General features: G+C 46.4%; 2 protein-coding genes across 3 annotated transcripts; one reads left to right on the top strand and one right to left on the bottom strand.

Moving 5' to 3' along the window:
- Nucleotides 1-9,464: 9,464 nt before the first annotated feature.
- zgc:110540 (deoxynucleoside kinase) lies at nt 9,465-14,290 on the bottom strand. The gene is made up of 8 exons (XM_038708227.1): nt 14,085-14,290; nt 12,232-12,347; nt 12,038-12,121; nt 11,854-11,963; nt 10,341-10,488; nt 10,124-10,239; nt 9,916-10,015; nt 9,465-9,839 (listed from the first exon to the last, which is right to left on the bottom strand). Exons 1-8 carry the CDS (start codon nt 14,185-14,187, stop codon nt 9,813-9,815), a joined length of 804 nt encoding a protein of 267 aa, XP_038564155.1. The 5' UTR covers nt 14,188-14,290; the 3' UTR covers nt 9,465-9,812.
- A 756-nt stretch (nt 14,291-15,046) lies between these two features.
- On the top strand, nt 15,047-17,454 carry pfdn1 (prefoldin subunit 1). 2 transcript variants are annotated; one of them, XM_038708228.1, is made up of 4 exons: nt 15,047-15,176; nt 16,842-17,008; nt 17,099-17,183; nt 17,265-17,454. In XM_038708228.1, the coding sequence occupies exons 1-4, from the start codon at nt 15,144-15,146 to the stop codon at nt 17,346-17,348; spliced, it is 369 nt and encodes a 122-aa protein (XP_038564156.1). In that variant the 5' UTR covers nt 15,047-15,143; the 3' UTR covers nt 17,349-17,454. The 2 variants fall into 2 exon arrangements, with proteins under 2 accessions (XP_038564156.1, XP_038564157.1); XM_038708229.1 differs by having other exon boundaries at nt 17,268-17,454.
- The last annotated feature ends 352 nt before the right edge of the window (nt 17,455-17,806 follow it).

Below are 17,806 nucleotides of genomic sequence, written 5' to 3' on the forward strand. Positions count from 1 at the left end.
AATGCGAGTACTTGCAATGTTTCCCCCGGTCTTAAGATTTTGTTCAAGAGTGTATAAATAACCGCAGTATTTACATCTGTTCATGTTTCAACACTGAAGAAATGACCTTGTGCTCCAGTGTAAAGTAGTGACTGTGCAGCTTGTATAACAGTGTAAAGTCGTGAGCGTACAGCTTGTATAGCGTGCAGCTTGTATAACAGTGTAAAGTAGTGAGCGTGCAGCTTGTATAACAGTGTAAAGTAGCGAGCGTGCAGCTTGTATAGCGTACAGCTTGTATAACAGTGTAAAGTAGTGAGCGTGCAGCTTGTATAGCGTACAGCTTGTATAACAGTGTAAAGTAGTGAGTGTGCAGTTTGTATAGCGTACAGCTTGTATAACAGTGTAAAGTAGTGAGTGTGCAGTTTGTATAGCGTACAGCTTGTATAATTCAATTCAATTTTCAATTCAATTTTATTTATATAGCGCCAAATCACAACAACAGTTATCTCACAGCGCTTTTCATAAAAGAGCAGGTCTAGACCGTACTCTGTGATGCTATTTACAGAAGCCCAACAGTTCCCACCAAGAGCAGCACTAGGAGACAGAGGCAAGGAAAAACTTCCTTTAAGAGGCAGAAACCTCGAGCAGAACCATGACTCAGGGTGGGCGGCCATCTGCCTCGACCGGTTGAGGTGAAGGAGAGAGAGAGAGAGAGAGAGAGAGAGAGAGAGGGGAGGGAGGCAGCCTACACAATATCCACACAGAGGTACAGACAGTAAAGGTGATGTTGCTATAGACTAAATGAAAAATGGTACAGATATTTATAGTAGTGTTAATGATAACAATCGTAATGTTAATGATTATAATAATAATAATAACAATAAGACTAGCAACAATAGTCGTTGCAGCAGAGGGTGTCGAGCAGGAACACGGGGGCAGCAGGTGACCCGCAACCACAGATCCAGACTCCACAGCTCCAGAGCCAGAAAACCTGCAGGAAGTGATAGGAGGAGAGAGGAGAGAGACGAGAAAGCACAAGACTACCAGAAAGGGGAGAAGTTGTGTTAGTAACATGCAATAATGGGATGAGGTTGCATACAGAGGGAGAGAAAGTAGAGGAGAGAGGAGCTCAGTGCATCATGGGAAATCCCCCGGCAGTCTTGGCCTATAGCAGCATAACTAAGGGATGGTTCAGGACTCACCTGAGCCAGCCCTAACTATAAGCTTTATCAAAGAGGAAAGTCTTAAGCCTACTCTTAAATGTGGAGATGGTGTCTGCCTCCTGAACCCAAACTGGAACCTGGTTCCACAGGAGAGGAGCTTGATAGCTGAACGCTCTGGCTCCTAGTCTACTTTTGGAGACTCTAGGAACCACAAGTAACCCTGCATTCTGGGAGCGCAGTGCTCTGGTGGGGTAGTAAGGTACTATGAGCTCTTTAAGATAAGATGGTGCCTGACCATTAAGAGCTTTGTAGGTAAGAAGAATGATTTTAAATTCTATTCTGGATTTTACTGGAAGCCAATGCAAAGAAGCTAAAACAGGAGAAATGTGATCTCTTTTCCTGGTTCCTGTCAGAACACGTGCTGCAGCTTTCTAAATCAACTGAAGAGTCTTAACGGACTTTTTCGAGCAGCCTGATAATAAGGAATTGCAATAATCCAGCCTAGAAGTAACAAATGCATGGACTAGTTTTTCTGCATCATTTTTAGACAGGATGTTCCTGATTTTCGCAATATTACGGAGGTGAAAAAAGGCGGTCCTTGAAATTTGCTTAATGTGAGACTTAAACGACATGTCCTGATCAAAGATAACTCCAAGATTCCTCACAGTGGTGCTGGAGGCCAGGGCGATGCCATCCAGGGAAACTATATCTTTAGATAATGCGTCGCGGAGGTGCTTAGGCCCCAGAGCAATAACTTCAGTTTTATCTGAGTTTAACATGAGAAAATTACAGGTCATCCAGGTTTTAACATCCTGAAGGCACATTTGAAGTTTAGCTAACTGATGAGTTTCATCTGGCTTGATCGATAGATATAACTGAGTATCATCTGCATAACAATGAAAGCTTATGGAATATTTCCTGATAATATTGCCTAAAGGAAGCATATATAAAGTGAAGAGGATTGGTCCGAGGACAGATCCTTGAGGAACTCCATGACTAACTTTGGCATGCATGGAGGACTCATCGTTAACATGTACAAACTGAAATCGATCTGATAAATAGGACTTAAACCAGCTTAGAGCGGTTCCTTTAATGCCAATGAAATATTCCAGTCTCTGCAATAGGATCTGATGGTCAATGGTATCAAATGCAGCACTAAGATCTAATAAAACCAGTACAGAGACAAGTCCTTTGTCTGATGCAATAAGGAGGTAGTAATTTTCACCAGTGCTGTCTCTGTGCTATGATGAGCTCTAAATCCTGACTGAAAATCCTCAAATAAACTATTGCTCTGTAGAAAGTCACACAGCTGTTTAGCAACTGCTTTCTCCAGAACCTTAGAGAGAAATGGAAGGTTAGATATAGGTCTATAGTTGGCTAAAACATCCGGATCAAGTTTGGGCTTTTTCAGAAGAGGTTTAATTACAGCTACTTTAAAGTACTGTGGTACATAGCCTGTTGATAAAGATAGATTGATCATATCTAGTATAGAGGTGCTGACTAAGGGTAAAACATCTTTAAGCAGCCTAGTCGGGATGGGGTCTAAGAGGCAGGTTGATGGTTTAGATGAAGAAATTATTGAAGTTAGTTGGTAAAGATTGAGGGAAGCAAAACAGTCTAAACATGTATCTGGTTCTACAGCTGTTTCTAAGGTTCCTGAGTTAAGAGATAAGTCGGTGCCAGTTGAGGGCAGGTCTTGGTGAATTTTGTCTCTAATAGCTAGAATTCTATCATTAAAGAAGCTCATGAAGTCGTAACTACTGAGAGCTATGGGAATACTTGGCTCAGTAGAGCTGTGACTCTCTGTCAGCCTGGCTACAGTGCTGAAAAGAAACCTGGGGTTGTTCCTATTTTCCTCTATTAATGACGAGTAGTACGCTGCTCTGGCATTACGGAGGGCCTTCCTATAAGTTTTAAGACTATCATGCCAAATTAAACGAGAATTTTCCACTTTGGTGGAACGCCAATTCCTCTCAAGTTTCCGCGATATTTGCTTTAATTTGCGAGTTTCAGTATTATACCATGGAGCTAACCGTCTTTGTTTTAGTATTTTCTTTTTTAGAGGGGCTACAGAGTCCAGTGTCATTCGCAGCGAGCCTGCAGCACTATCAACAAGATGATCGATTTGGGAGGGACTGAAATTAGCATAGGAGTCCTCCGTTACTTTGTGACTAGATAATGTATTTAGAGCTGATGGAATCGCATCCTTAAATTTAGCTACAGCACTATCAGACAGACATCTTGTATAGAAATTTTTGCCCAATGGCGAGTAGTTCAGCAATACTGTGCTTGGTACACTATAACGAAGAGAATTGGTTGCAGTGATTTCCAACTTGGGTGCAAAAGACTAAGAACAAGACTTTCAAATGAGTTATAGTTTTGTTTAGGTTTAGAGCTGATTAGTAGGCTAGAGTCGAAGATAGCTGCAACTCCACCTCCTCGGCCTGTGCCTCGAGGAATGTGAGTATTAATATGACTGGGAGGGGTGGATTCATTTAGGCTAACATATTCTCCATCACCCAGCCAGGTTTCAGTAAAACAAAATAAATCAATATCATAATCTGATATTAGTTCATTTACTAGTACACCTTTAGAAGAGAGAGATCTGATGTTTAAGAGTCCACATTTAACTCTCCTATTCGTTTGCACTATTGCTCTTGTGGTTTTAATTTTTATGAGGTTTTTATGCACAGCTCCTCTTCTGTTTACCTTTTTAAATAATTTCGATGGTCGGGGGGCAGACACCGTCACTATAGGATTTTCACTAAGTAACTCCTGAAATGGAGGAGCAGAGAAGTGTATTAGACTGCGACTCTGCCTCCTGGTCTCAACTCTGGGTTGTCATGGATTTGGTCCACTAATAAACTTGGCCAGATTTCTAGAAATGAGAGCTGCTCCTTCCCAAGTGGGATGGATGCCGTCTCTCCGGATCAGACCAGGTCTTCCCCAGAAAGTCTGCCAATGATCAACAAAGCCCACATCGTTTGCTGGACACCACCTCGACAACCAGCGGCGGAATGACGACATGCGGCTATACATGTCATCACTGGTCAGATTTGGCAGGGGTCCAGAGAAAACTACGGTGTCCGACATTGTTTTTGCATATGTACACACCGACCCAACATTAATCTTAGTGACCTCCGATTGGCGTAACCGGGAGTCATTACCGCCGACGTGAATAACAATCTTACTGTATTTACGTTTATCCTTAGCCAGCAGTTTCAAATAAGACTCAATGTCGCCCGCTCTGGCCCCTGGCCGCTGAGTGGGGAAAATCTGTTAGAAACGTGAACAGGTTGATGATGCCCCGTGGACTTTGAATGCTTACGACTATTCCTCCTTCGCCTCCATGTCTATAAATAAACTACACTTATTACACGTACCATTACCGCTAAAGGAGGCAGAGGAGTAACTGAACATCTGACACACCGAGCAGGAGAAAGTAGGAGAGAGAGAGGGAGGAGGAGACGCCATCGCTAGCTGCTAAGCTAAAGTCGCTAACGGCTAAGCTAAAGTACTGTAGCGTCAGTTACCAAAACTTTAGAACAACTATGAGATTGAACAGCAGTCACTAAAAGATGGAAAGAACTGTGAGTGCTTAGGCAAAATTACTGTAAAGAATAAGTGTTTAGCGGACAGTTGGCCGCTGTAATCAAACAAATGTAACTGATATTTAGCGAGAGCAGCGCAACACGGTACCAACACACAGGCACCGGAAACGGAAATGAGTCGACACGCTTACCGCAATACGTCAGCAGTACGTCAGCCAAGACCAGTCAAGCTCCAACAACCTCAAGTATAGTATATATACTACTTTACACTGTTATACTGTGTAAAGTAGTGACTGTACAGCTTGTATAACAGTGTAAAGTAGTGAGCGTGCAGCTTGTATAATAGTGTAAAGTAGTGAGTGTGCAGCTTCTATAACAGTGTAAAGTAGTGAGCGTGCAGCTTGTATAACAGTGTAAAGTAGTGTGTGCAGCTTCTATAACAGTGTAAAGTAGTGAGCGTACAGCTTGTGTAACAGTGTAAAGTAGTGAGTGTGCAGCTTCTATAACAGTGTAAAGTAGTGAGCGTGCAGCTTGTATAACAGTGTAAAGTAGTGTGTGCAGCTTCTATAACAGTGTAAAGTAGTGAGCGTACAGCTTGTGTAACAGTGTAAAGTAGTGAGCGTGCAGCTTGTATGACAGTGTAAAGTAGTGAGTGTGCAGCTTGTGTAAAGTAGTGAGCGTGCAGCTTGTATGACAGTGTAAAGTAGTGAGTGTACAGCTTGTGTAAAGTAGTGAGCGTGCAGCTTGTATAACAGTGTAAAGTAGTGAGCGTGCAGCTTGTATAGCGTACAGCTTGTATAACAGTGTAAAGTAGTGAGCGTGCAGCTTGTATAACAGTGTAAAGTAGTGAGTGTGCAGCTTCTATAACAGTGTAAAGTAGTGAGCGTACAGCTTGTATAACAGTGTAAAGTAGTGAGTGTGCAGCTTCTATAACAGTGTAAAGTAGTGAGCGTACAGCTTGTGTAACAGTGTAAAGTAGTGAGCGTGCAGCTTGTATGACAGTGTAAAGTAGTGAGTGTGCAGCTTGTGTAAAGTAGTGAGCGTGCAGCTTGTATGACAGTGTAAAGTAGTGAGTGTACAGCTTGTGTAAAGTAGTGAGCGTGCAGCTTGTATAACAGTGTAAAGTAGTGAGTGTGCAGCTTCTATAACAGTGTAAAGTAGTGAGCGTACAGCTTGTATAACAGTGTAAAGTAGTGAGTGTGCAGCTTCTATAACAGTGTAAAGTAGTGAGCGTACAGCTTGTGTAACAGTGTAAAGTAGTGAGCGTGCAGCTTGTATGACAGTGTAAAGTAGTGAGTGTGCAGCTTGTGTAAAGTAGTGAGCGTGCAGCTTGTATGACAGTGTAAAGTAGTGAGTGTACAGCTTGTGTAAAGTAGTGAGCGTGCAGCTTGTATAACAGTGTAAAGTAGTGAGTGTGCAGCTTGTGTAAAGTAGTGAGCGTGCAGCTTGTATGACAGTGTAAAGTAGTGAGTGTACAGCTTGTGTAAAGTAGTGAGCGTGCAGCTTGTATAACAGTGTAAAGTAGTGAGCGTGCAGCTTGTATAGCGTACAGCTTGTATAACAGTGTAAAGTAGTGAGCGTGCAGTTTGTATAGCGTACAGCTTGTATAACAGTGTAAAGTAGTGAGTGTGCAGCTTCTATAACAGTGTAAAGTAGTGAGCGTACAGCTTGTATAACAGTGTAAAGTAGTGAGTGTGCAGCTTCTATAACAGTGTAAAGTAGTGAGCGTACAGCTTGTGTAACAGTGTAAAGTAGTGAGCGTGCAGCTTGTATGACAGTGTAAAGTAGTGAGTGTGCAGCTTGTGTAAAGTAGTGAGCGTGCAGCTTGTATGACAGTGTAAAGTAGTGAGTGTACAGCTTGTGTAAAGTAGTGAGCGTGCAGCTTGTATAACAGTGTAATGTAGTGAGTGTGCAGCTTGTATGACAGTGTAAAGTAGTGAGCGTACAGCTTGTATGACAGTGTATGACAGTGTAAAGTAGTGAGCGTGCAGCTTGTATGACAGTGTAAAGTAGTGAGCGTACAGCTTGTGTAAAGTAGTGAGCGTGCCGCTTGTGTAAAGTAGTGAGCGTGCAGCTTGTATAACAGTGTAAAGTAGTGAGCGTACAGCTTGTGTAAAGTAGTGAGCGTGCAGCTTGTATAACAGTGTAAAGTAGTGAGTGTGCAGCTTGTGTAAAGTAGTGAGCGTGCAGCTTGTATAACAGTGTAAAGTAGTGAGTGTGCAGCTTGTGTAAAGTAGTGAGCGTACAGCTTGTGTAAAGTAGTGAGTGTGCAGCTTCTATAACAGTGTAAAGTAGTGAGCGTGCAGCTTGTATGACAGTGTAAAGTAGTGAGTGTACAGCTTGTGTAAAGTAGTGAGCGTGCAGCTTGTATAACAGTGTAATGTAGTGAGTGTGCAGCTTGTATGACAGTGTAAAGTAGTGAGCGTACAGCTTGTGTAACAGTGTAAAGTAGTGAGCGTGCAGCTTGTATAACAGTGTAGAGTAGTGAGCGTGCAGCTTGTATGACAGTGTAAAGTAGTGAGCGTACAGCTTGTGTAAAGTAGTGAGCGTGCCGCTTGTGTAAAGTAGTGAGCGTGCAGCTTGTATAACAGTGTAAAGTAGTGAGCGTACAGCTTGTGTAAAGTAGTGAGCGTGCAGCTTGTATAACAGTGTAAAGTAGTGAGCGTACAGCTTGTGTAAAGTAGTGAGCGTACAGCTTGTATAACAGTGTAAAGTAGTGAGCGTGCATCTTGTAGAACAGTGTAAAGTAGTGTGCGTGCAGCTTGTGTAAAGTAGTGAGCGTACAGCTTGTATAACAGTGTAAAGTAGTGAGTGTGCAGCTTGTATGACAGTGTAAAGTAGTGAGCGTAGAGCTTGTGTAACAGTGTAAAGTAGTGAGCGTACAGCTTGTGTAAAGTAGTGAGCGTACAGCTTATGTAACAGTGTAAAGTAGTGAGCGTACAGCTTGTATAACAGTGTAAAGTAGTGAGCGTGCATCTTGTAGAACAGTGTAAAGTAGTGAGCGTACAGCTTGTGTAAAGTAGTGAGCGTACAGCTTGTGTAAAGTAGTGAGCGTGCATCTTGTAGAACAGTGTAAAGTAGTGAGCGTACAGCTTGTGTAAAGTAGTGAGCGTACAGCTTGTAGAACAGTGTAAAGTAGTGAGCGTGCATCTTGTAGAACAGTGTAAAGTAGTGAGCGTACAGCTTGTGTAAAGTAGTGAGCGTACAGCTTGTGTAAAGTAGTGAGTGTGGATCTTGTAGAACAGTGTAATGTAGTGAGCGTACAGCTTGTATAACAGTGTAAATTTGCTGTCCCCTCAAAATAACACATCACACAGCCATTAATCTCTCAACAAAAGTGAGGACACCCCTCAGTGAAAATGTCCACATTGGGTCCAATCAGCCATTTTCCCTCCCCGGTGTCATGTTTTTAAACTCGCGTCAGTATGGACTCGTCGTTAACATCAGTTAGATTCTCCAGAGTTCCATCGATCAGAAACAACGAGCACCAAAGTACCGTTCGGTGGTGAGGAGACGGTGCGCCGGGGCATTTACAGATTTATTCTTTAGGTATCGACATTTGGTACTACGTGATATTTTTGGACACTTGTCAGTATCGAAGCATTTCAATCGGAGCCATAAAAGAATGGAAGTCCGGTCCCGGCCTGAGTGCTGGTAGCCAGACCCAGACTTCCTTCAACGGTAGATTTACTTTTACAACCGATGGCCGTGACCAGTAGACCAGACCGGACCCCCTCGGCCCTGAGAGGAGGTGGTCTCGGTTTGTTTGTGGTTGGAGTGTGATCCGACCCAAACTACCAGAAACTACTTTCACCATGTGAGGCTTAGTGAACATGTGTTGGCGGTTAGCATGCTCAGTTAGCTCCTTGTTCTGCTGTGATGTTTTTATAACGACCCGTTCCTCTTGATTGAAGCAGGTGGAACGCAGTAGGTCCATTTTGTGCAGAAGAGTCACATGGCGCGTCAGAGCCTGATGAAGAAACGCCGCAGCGAAACCCAATGTCTGTGGCGGGGGTCTGAGGTTTGGTCAGCTGATGATTCATTTACCTGCTGACGGCGAGACATTTATGGACCGTGCGACCCCGCAGAAGTCAAAGATCACCGTGTTCACCTGTCACTCATTAATCTTATCTCCACCCTGCAGGGGAAACCTCACATCTCCAGACTCCTGAAGACTTCCACGTTTTAAAAAATTAAATATAAAAACATGCGTTCAGCAACCGTGGGACGTTTCAGTGCTGCCGGGTGTAAAGGAACCGGTGGACTCATCACGACTCCACCTGCGAGTGTGTGTCTTAGTGTGTGTTTGTGTGTTAATGCGTGTGAAACACGGTGTCAAGTCACGGTGAACAAAGGAACACGGAGTTTAAATGTTGAAAATTAACACACCTGTTAAACTCTACAATCATTGTCAGCCGCTGTTAGCACAGATGTCCTCTACTGTGACCTGCAGACTGACCACTGATTGGTTGTCAGTGTGACATCACAGCTGGTGTCTCAGATGTTATTTGTTTGTACACCAACACTCACCCCCTGAGGGTCTGACAAAACGTAGTACAAAAACATCACTGCCACCTGCTGGTCATTATTATTAAACCCCTGAAGCTGACAAAGTACTGCATCAGTACATGTTCAGAATACTGTAATACTGTTCCAGTACACAGCGTACTACATGTAGTACATGTACTACCCGGATGTTTCTGCAGCTGTTTATGCTACAGATTCATTTTAAAACAACAAAGTCTGAACAAAAATAAAAAGCTTTTACTCGTTTTACAGTCTGAGTTTCTTTATTCAAACATATTTACAGAGAAAAACCTCCAACTGTCCCTAAAGGCATCATGGTGAGTTCACTGATACCTCACTGTCAGGACAAACAAGCACTTTGCCTCCGAGGAGAGATGATTCAGACTGAAGCATAAATATCAAAGCTAATTCCAGTAAATACACTCACGATGCCTTCACTGACTCTCTGACTGTCAGAGCTGCTGCAGAGAACATTCCAGCATTTATCTACAAAAATACAAGAGTAAAAATATACAGGAGGTGAGGTGGAGCTGGGCCGTCCAATCAGATCAACCCACCGCTCCATCCTGAGCTGTGATTGGTGGATGGCGTTCTACAGCGTGGTAAGGAACTCTCGGACCTGCGGGAGAAACAGAGTCCAGATCAGACCAAAAAATACAGAACTCTTCAGAACGCCAGTAGGAAATGACAGGAACCTTGTTGATGACGGCTTCCTGTTTGATCCGATCGTTCTTGAAGTCGTCGTTGACGTCCAGAACGAGAACGGGGAGATCGTTCAGGTACTCAAAGTCCAACCTGAACACACACAGACAGGTTAATGTGACCTTGAACGCAGCACTGCTTTCAATCACAGATCTAGAACACTAATCTAACATGTTCTGAGCGTGCTCAGTGGCGTCTCACCTGAGGGTCCTGTTAAAGAGCCAGGCCTCATGTTTGAAGTGAAGCTGTTCGAGGTACTCCAGAGGAATCCCCTCCTCCTCCTCCCTGCCCCGGTGGAGCAGCCGCTGCATACAGCGCTGAAATATACAGACAAACACGTGAGCCTGAAGGCGGCGCTGAAACACACGGCACAAACAAGTGAGCCTGAAGGCGGCGCTACTCTTCAGCAGCAGTTTACCTGCGGCTGAGCTCTCAGGTAGATGATGGCGTCGAGGGCGATGTCCGGTTCGAACTGGTTCAGTAACCAGGTGTGCCAGTCCTGAAAAACACTCCACTCCGTTTCTGTCAGGCTCCCGCACTCAAACAGGTTGGACGCAAACACGTACCTGTACACACAGTACACAGGGTTATACTGCAGTACCCTAACCCTGCCTCAGGTGGGTGGGGGGGTGTGTGGTCACCTGTTTTCACCTGTGTGAAAACCATTCTAGAGCAGTACCAGAGATCCCCACCCAGTGCCTCAGTCTGTCTAACATGATGCTGTGATCAATGGTGTCAAAAGCAGCGCTAAGGTCCAGGAGTACCAGGACTGAGCACATGCCTTCATCAGCAGACATTAAAAGGTCATTGGTGACTTTAAGCAGTCTCAGTGCTGTGGTACTTCCTGAAACCAGACTGAAACTTTTCAAATAATTTGTTATTTTCCAGCACAGTGAGCAGCTGTTTGGACACAATTCTTTCTAGAATCTTTGCAATAAAAGGCAGTTTTGAAATTGGTCTAAAATTATGTGGGAGGGAGGGATCTAAACCAGGTTTCTTTAAAAGTGGGTTCATGCAAGCCGTTTTAAAATAATCAGGGACACAACCAGTAGATAGGGAGCTGTTGAAAACAGAGATCAAATGTTGGAATCAGACAGGTGTTGGCTTTGGCTCTGAAAGAATGTGCAAAACTTTAAAACACTTTGTTCATTAAAGATGCGAGAACACACAGAGCTCGGTGAGGCGGCATTAGTAACAGGCGAATCGCAGCTAAAAACAATACATCTGTGGTCAGATATGGTCATGTCCACTAATTCCACAGAGGAAATGCTGACACCCAGGGTAAAAACCAAGTCCAGTGTATGACCACGGTTATGTGTTTGCCCTTTGACATGTTGTCTGAAGTTAAAAGAAGTGGCCATATTTAAAAAGTCAGTTGCATTAACATTGTTGGGGTCATCAACATGAATATTAAAATCGCCACAAAGAACAATTCTGTCATAATTTAAAACCAGAGTAGATTCAGGAAGTTCTGATAAAAATCCTGCTGGCTGTTTTGGGGGGCGATAAATTATAACAAATATGAGGTGGTTGCAGCCCTCCAACTTTAAGAGTGAGAACTTCAAAGGAGTTAAACTCATCACAGCGTACTTGATGACATTTAAAATTTTTCCTATACACGCTCACTAGCCCACCACCACGACCACTGACCCTCGGTTGACTAAAGCAATCATATTGAGGCGGACACACACTGGTCTATGCGTGATGATGACAGGAATAGAAGTCTGTGGAACAGCGCTGGGAGCAGACGGCTTTACATGCCAGCAGGTGGAGACAGTTGTTTGTGGCAGTGAGCCAGAGATCTGTTCAGTGAGCGGCGGTGCGTCCAGGTGTGCTGCATGAATGATTAGTCATTCACGTAAGTCATGTGTGTGTGGGGTCACCTGTCTCAGGTGGGGGTGGGGTCACCTGTCTCAGGTGGGGCTGGTTACCTGTCTGAGTAGACGGAGCGCTCGTAGAACTGAACGGGGTTTTCGGCCTGCTGAAGTTTGAGAGACGGAGGCTGAAGCTGAGAGCGAACTCTGCTCAGACTGGCGTAGCTCTACAGAGAGAGACACAGGTGAGTTTCACTGAAGCACCTGCTGCTGCTGAGTGGGCGGAGTCAGGTGTAGTTACCTGGAAGGTGTACGACCAGCGGCTCGGTTTATCGTATAACATCTGCAGCAGGTTTCCTCCACTCTTCTGAGAGGAGCTCAGCTCCTGCACACAGGTAAACAGGTAAACAGGTGAGATGTGGCCCTGCATGTGTAGGACTCTACAGAGGAGCCTGCAACGTAACAGCGTGTTGTGTTCAGGTGCTGCATGTTCACCTGGTAAATGTCGCTGTCGTTCTGGACGTTACACCATTTCCCGATGGGTTCAGGAATCACCTCCCAGTCCTCCGACGCCTCCTGAAGGAGGCGCACCAAGGTGGACTTTCCTGCAGCTGAGACACAGACAGAGACAGGTTAGAGATAGACAGACAAAGACAGACAGACGGAGACAGAGACAGGTTAGAGACAGACAGACAGAGACAGAGACAGGTTAGAGACAGACAGACAGACAGAGACAGGTTAGAGACAGACAGACGGAGACAGAGACAGGTTAGAGACAGACAGACAGAGACAGACAGACGGAGACAGAGACAGGTTAGAGACAGAGACAGGTTAGAGACAGGTTAGAGACAGACAGGTTAGAGACAGACAGACGGAGACAGAGACAGGTTAGAGACAGACAGACAGAGACAGACAGACGGAGACAGAGACAGGTTAGAGACAGAGACAGGTTAGAGACAGACAGACGGAGACAGGTTAGAGACAGACAGACGGAGACAGGTTAGAGACAGACAGACAGAGACAGACAGGTTAGAGACAGACAGACGGAGACAGAGACAGGTTAGAGACAGACAGACAGAGACAGGTTAGAGACAGACAGACAGAGACAGACAGACGGAGACAGACAGACGGTGACAGACAGGTTAGAGACAGGTTAGAGACAGAGACAGGTTAGAGACAGACAGACGGAGACAGGTTAGAGATAGACAGACAGAGACAGACAGACAGAGACAGGTTAGAGATAGACAGACGGAGACAGACAGACGGAGACAGAGACAGACAGACAGACGGAGACAGGTTAGAGATAGACAGACAGAGACAGGTTAGAGACAGACAGACGGAGACAGACAGACGGAGACAGGTTAGAGATAGACAGACAGAGACAGACAGGTTAGAGATAGACAGGTTAGAGATAGACAGACAGAGACAGACAGGTTAGAGATAGACAGGTTAGAGATAGACAGACAGAGACAGACAGGTTAGAGATAGACAGATTAGAGATAGACAGACAGAGACAGACAGACAGAGACAGACAGGTTAGAGACAGACAGGTTAGAGACAGACAGGTTAGAGACAGACAGACAGAGACAGACAGGTTAGAGACAGACAGATGGAGACAGACAGACGGAGACAGACAGACAGGTTAGAGACAGACAGACAGAGACAGACAGACGGAGACAGACAGAGACAGACAGGCAGAGACAGACAGGTCAGAGACAGACAGGTTAGAGACAGACAGGTTAGAGACAGACAGAGACAGGTTAAACCCGGCAGGTTCAGGTACACAGAGGTTTTCCAGGTGCTCATAAAGGGATGATGATTTTACTAATACTACAATACATTTCATACTGTACTTACTGTAAATACAGCATGTTTTTAGACACATACAATCAAAACATAAAGTATTGCTGTAGATTAAACTAGTAAGCAGTATTATTAAGTAGTTAAACAATAAATACCACATTTACATTCCTCTTACACACATAATATACTAATATACTACTGTATAATGAGTACTTTTACTTTTGGTATATTTAGTTAACACTTCTGTAACGTTACTTCACCCGAAGTAAGAATACGCAGGACTTTCTCCTGTTCTAACAGAGTATTTGTACACAGAGGTAGTAACGTTACTACGCATCTCAACACTTTATCCACCCAGCACGTTCACACGCGAACCGGAAGCCCAAGTTTCACCGATTATTGATTACTGATCAGTTTCATTTGGCGCCAAACGGCTCGTGAAGGCGGGAGGACAGACCGGCCATCAGCCGCCCGGTGTTCACCGGGAGGACCGGCTGACACTCGGTCACCGGGCCGGGACTAAATGCCGCGGTTTCAGAACTCACCGATGTTGCCCTCGATGGAGATCTTCTTCTCTCGGCGGGAGAAGCTGCCGTCCAGCGGCGGACTGGCGGGAACACGGCACGATCTCTTCGGTGGAGTCGCCATGTTGAAAACAACCTGCTCGCGCTGCTTTGTCCTTAAAGTTAGTTGTTTGTTTGTTTGTTTGTTTGTTTGTTTGTTTGTTTGCGTTGTCCGCGCGGAGAGTGGCTGACTGACTGACCGCGCGCTGTTTCTTGAATTAAATCCCGCGCGCGGAGAGTTCCGTTTCCGGGGCGGGGCTAAAGCGGAGCTGAGATGTTTTACTCGAACAGCGTGAGAAGATGTCTCACTCCGTTTCTAGCAGAGGAAATAAAGTCTGCGATACAGAACCTCACAGATAAAAAGTTAAAGACATTCACACACCTTTATCTAAAATTAAGGTGACCAGATTTCTGAAAGGAAAACTGGGGACATTTTTGGTTTGGTGGTCAGTAGGTCATTAAACATTATAATGTTAATATAGGATCACTGAGATCTTGTCTTTATTTTATACAGAAGTCAGCAGTAAGTCATGTTAATCAGAGGCTACAGTCTGTTTTCCACATATGAACAAGGATATTAGACATCCTCCCACCAAACACATCCTCCATCAGCAGCAACAGGCTTCTGTCATTGGCTACAGTCACTAAGCGTCCGGCCTGGTTACTCTGGAAACTGCAAACTGTAAAGTTTCACAAAGACAAACACACGGGGACATTTCTGGGGACAGGCCCCCAAAACCGGGACGGTCCCCGGAAGAAGAAACTTTGATGATCCAGACTCAGAGGGGTTAATGATTCTCTTCAGTTTATTATTAATAACAGCATGACTGTAGAGTCCTGATCTCGACTCCACCGGCTCCACATCAAGAAGCAGCAGCAGCAGATCCTCCTCTGCCTCTGATTGGCTCAGCCTGACCATGACGCGCAAACAGGAGGGATCGATAAAAGGCAGCAGGGGGCAGCGGTCGCCATCTTGGCTGGACCCAGAGGAGAAGAAGAAGCAGACATGCGCAGTGCGGACGTGGATGACTGCAGGAGAAGATGGCTGCGCCCATAGACCTGGAGCTGAAGAAGGTAACTTCATCTCACCTGCTCACGCGCTCTCTGGGTTTTACCGCGAACGGCAACCGACCCGACGCACGCGACGCGCCGTTACACCCGTTTAACAAGCGGCCGGTTAGCAGCTCTGAAGCTAACACCGGAGCTAACGTTAGCACGAGCAGCTAACACCGATCACACGCGCGCGCGAGCGTCAGAAAAATAAAAACGCCAATTTACACATCTAACAGCAGAGAAGAAGGTAGCTCAGGCGGCTCGTGCTGTCGGTTGTCATAGTGACACAGGTACAGTCAGGTGATGACTGACACCTGAGATGTTTCAGAGACCAGATAGACTGTAGACCAGAACCCGGAGCTGCTCAGGACGAGGTTAGGTTCAACAGACTGAGGGTTTCTGTTGTCCTGCAGAGCCTGAACGCAACACACTGCTTCAGACACTGAGCCATTTACTGAGGGCCACGTTACCGCAGGCTTCACTGAGACGTTTACTGAGGGCCACGTTACCGCGGGCCTCACTGAGACGTTTACTGAGGGCCACGTTACCGCAGGCTTCACTGAGACGTTTACTGAGGGCCACGTTACCGCGGGCCTCACTGAGACGTTTACTGAGGGCCACGTTACCGCGGGCTTCACTGAGACGTTTACTGAGGGCCACGTTACCGCGGGCTTCACTGAGACGTTTACTGAGGGCCACGTTACCGCGGGCTTCACTGAGACGTTTACTGAGGGCCACGTTACCGCGGGCCTCACTGAGACGTTTACTGAGGGCCACGTTACCGCGGGCCTCACTGAGACGTTTACTGAGGGCCACGTTACCGCGGGCTTCACTGAGACGTTTACTGAGGGCCACGTTACCGCGGGCTTCACTGAGACGTTTACTGAGGGCCACGTTACCGCGGGCCTCACTGAGACGTTTACTGAGGGCCACGTTACCGCAGGCTTCACTGAGACGTTTACTGGGGGCCACGTTACCGCAGGCTTCACTGAGACGTTTACTGGGGGCCACGTTACCGCAGGCTTCACTGAGACATTTACTGGGGGCCACGTTACCGCAGGCTTCACTGAGACATTTACTGGGGGCCACGTTACCGCAGGCTTCACTGAAGGCCACTGAGACATTTACTGGGGGCCACGGTACCGCAGGCTTCACTGAGGGCCACTGAGACGTTTACTGAGGGCCACGTTACCGCAGGCTTCACTGAGGGCCACTGAGACATTTACTGGGGGCCACGTTACCGCAGGCTTCACTGAGGGCCACTGAGACATTTACTGGGGGCCACGTTACCGCAGGCTTCACTAAGACATTTACTGGGGGCCACGTTACCGCAGGCTTCACTAAGACATTTACTGGGGGCCACGTTACCGCAGGCTTCACTGAGACGTTTACTGAGGGCCACGTTACCGCAGGCTTCACTGAGGGCCACTGAGACGTTTACTGAGGGCCACGTTACCGCAGGCTTCACTGAGGGCCACTGAGACATTTACTGGGGGCCACGTTACCGCAGGCTTCACTGAGACATCTACTGGGGGCCACGTTACCGCTCCGGGACACACCTGTCCTATGGGTCAGGATCACCTGAAGGCCGTCACTGTTCGTGTAGGACTGTGTCTGTGACTGGTTTCCATGGTAACCTCTCATCAGGCGTTCAGGTGGGAGTGACGCCTCTCTCGTCTCCCGCAGGCGTTCTCTGAGCTGCAGGTGAAGATGATCGACACGCAGCAGAAGGTGAAGCTGGCCGACCTGCAGATCGATCAGCTGACCCGGGTCCAGAAACACGCCAAGCTGACGCACGCCGAGATCACCACGCTGCCCGACAACACGCGGCTGTACGAGGGCGTCGGACGCATGTGAGTCTCTCTGGTCCACCGGGACAGGTTGCACTGACAGGAGCCATGACATCACTCAGGTGTGTTTACCTGTGTGTGTGTGTGTTTCAGGTTCATCCTCCAGTCGAAGGAGGACATCAACAATCAGCTGACCGACAAACAAAAGACAGCTGACGAGAAAATCAAAGAGCTCGAGGTACAAATACACAACGGAATACTGTCGGGGGGTCCTCGTGTGTGTTCGGTGCTCTGACTCTGTGTGTTGTGTGATTTCCAGCAGAAGAAGGTGTACCTTGAACGCAGCGTGAAAGAAGCAGAAGACAACATCAGAGAGATGCTGCTGTCCAGGAGAGCCCAGTGACCCACACCTGGAGCGTGCACACGCACACACTGATCACACACTGATCACACACTGATCACACACTGATCACGTCAGTAACTGTTACTAATAAAGGGTTGAACCTTCAGTCTGTGTGTGTTAATGGAAACGTGTTGGTGGTGAACAGTGAGCTCAGCTGCGGCTTTGACAGGGGATCCACCTGAAGCAGAGAGACCTGAACAGTCCTCCTCCTCTGTGTGGTCCTGATGAAGTACAGATCAAATCAGTCCCGAGTCCAGGTTTTCACACCTGCAGGATTCAGGTCCTCATCAAACTTCCCTTCATCAGTTCTTAGAGTCGGAGGTTCAGGAGACGCTTCAGTCCGAGTGAAACATTCATACTGTTCACCGTTACGCCGTGCACGCCGTTTAGAACAGACTGCCGATACGCCGTGTATAATGCACTTGTGCTAATATTTCCTGCTGGAAAGAAATTCAAAG

This window comes from Micropterus salmoides, unplaced genomic scaffold (assembly GCF_014851395.1).
Source record: "Micropterus salmoides isolate LMB-PRFRI ecotype aquatic unplaced genomic scaffold, ASM1485139v1 Ms_hic_scaffold_9, whole genome shotgun sequence".
Taxonomy (NCBI): domain Eukaryota; kingdom Metazoa; phylum Chordata; class Actinopteri; order Centrarchiformes; family Centrarchidae; genus Micropterus; species Micropterus salmoides.

Excerpts from the sequence above, each read along its gene's own strand:
- zgc:110540 (XM_038708227.1), bottom strand. The coding sequence starts at position 14,187 with ATGGCGACTCCACCGAAGAGATCGTGCCGTGTTCCCGCCAGTCCGCCG. Across the intron at positions 10,240-10,340 it reads ACCTGAGAGCTCAGCCGCAG|CGCTGTATGCAGCGGCTGCT; the intron begins GTAAACTGCTGC and ends TGTATATTTCAG. Across the intron at positions 9,840-9,915 it reads AGGAAGCCGTCATCAACAAG|GTCCGAGAGTTCCTTACCAC; the intron begins GTTCCTGTCATT and ends TTTCTCCCGCAG.
- pfdn1 (XM_038708228.1), top strand. The coding sequence starts at position 15,144 with ATGGCTGCGCCCATAGACCTGGAGCTGAAGAAG. Across the intron at positions 15,177-16,841 it reads TAGACCTGGAGCTGAAGAAG|GCGTTCTCTGAGCTGCAGGT; the intron begins GTAACTTCATCT and ends CGTCTCCCGCAG. Across the intron at positions 17,184-17,264 it reads AGAAAATCAAAGAGCTCGAG|CAGAAGAAGGTGTACCTTGA; the intron begins GTACAAATACAC and ends TGTGATTTCCAG.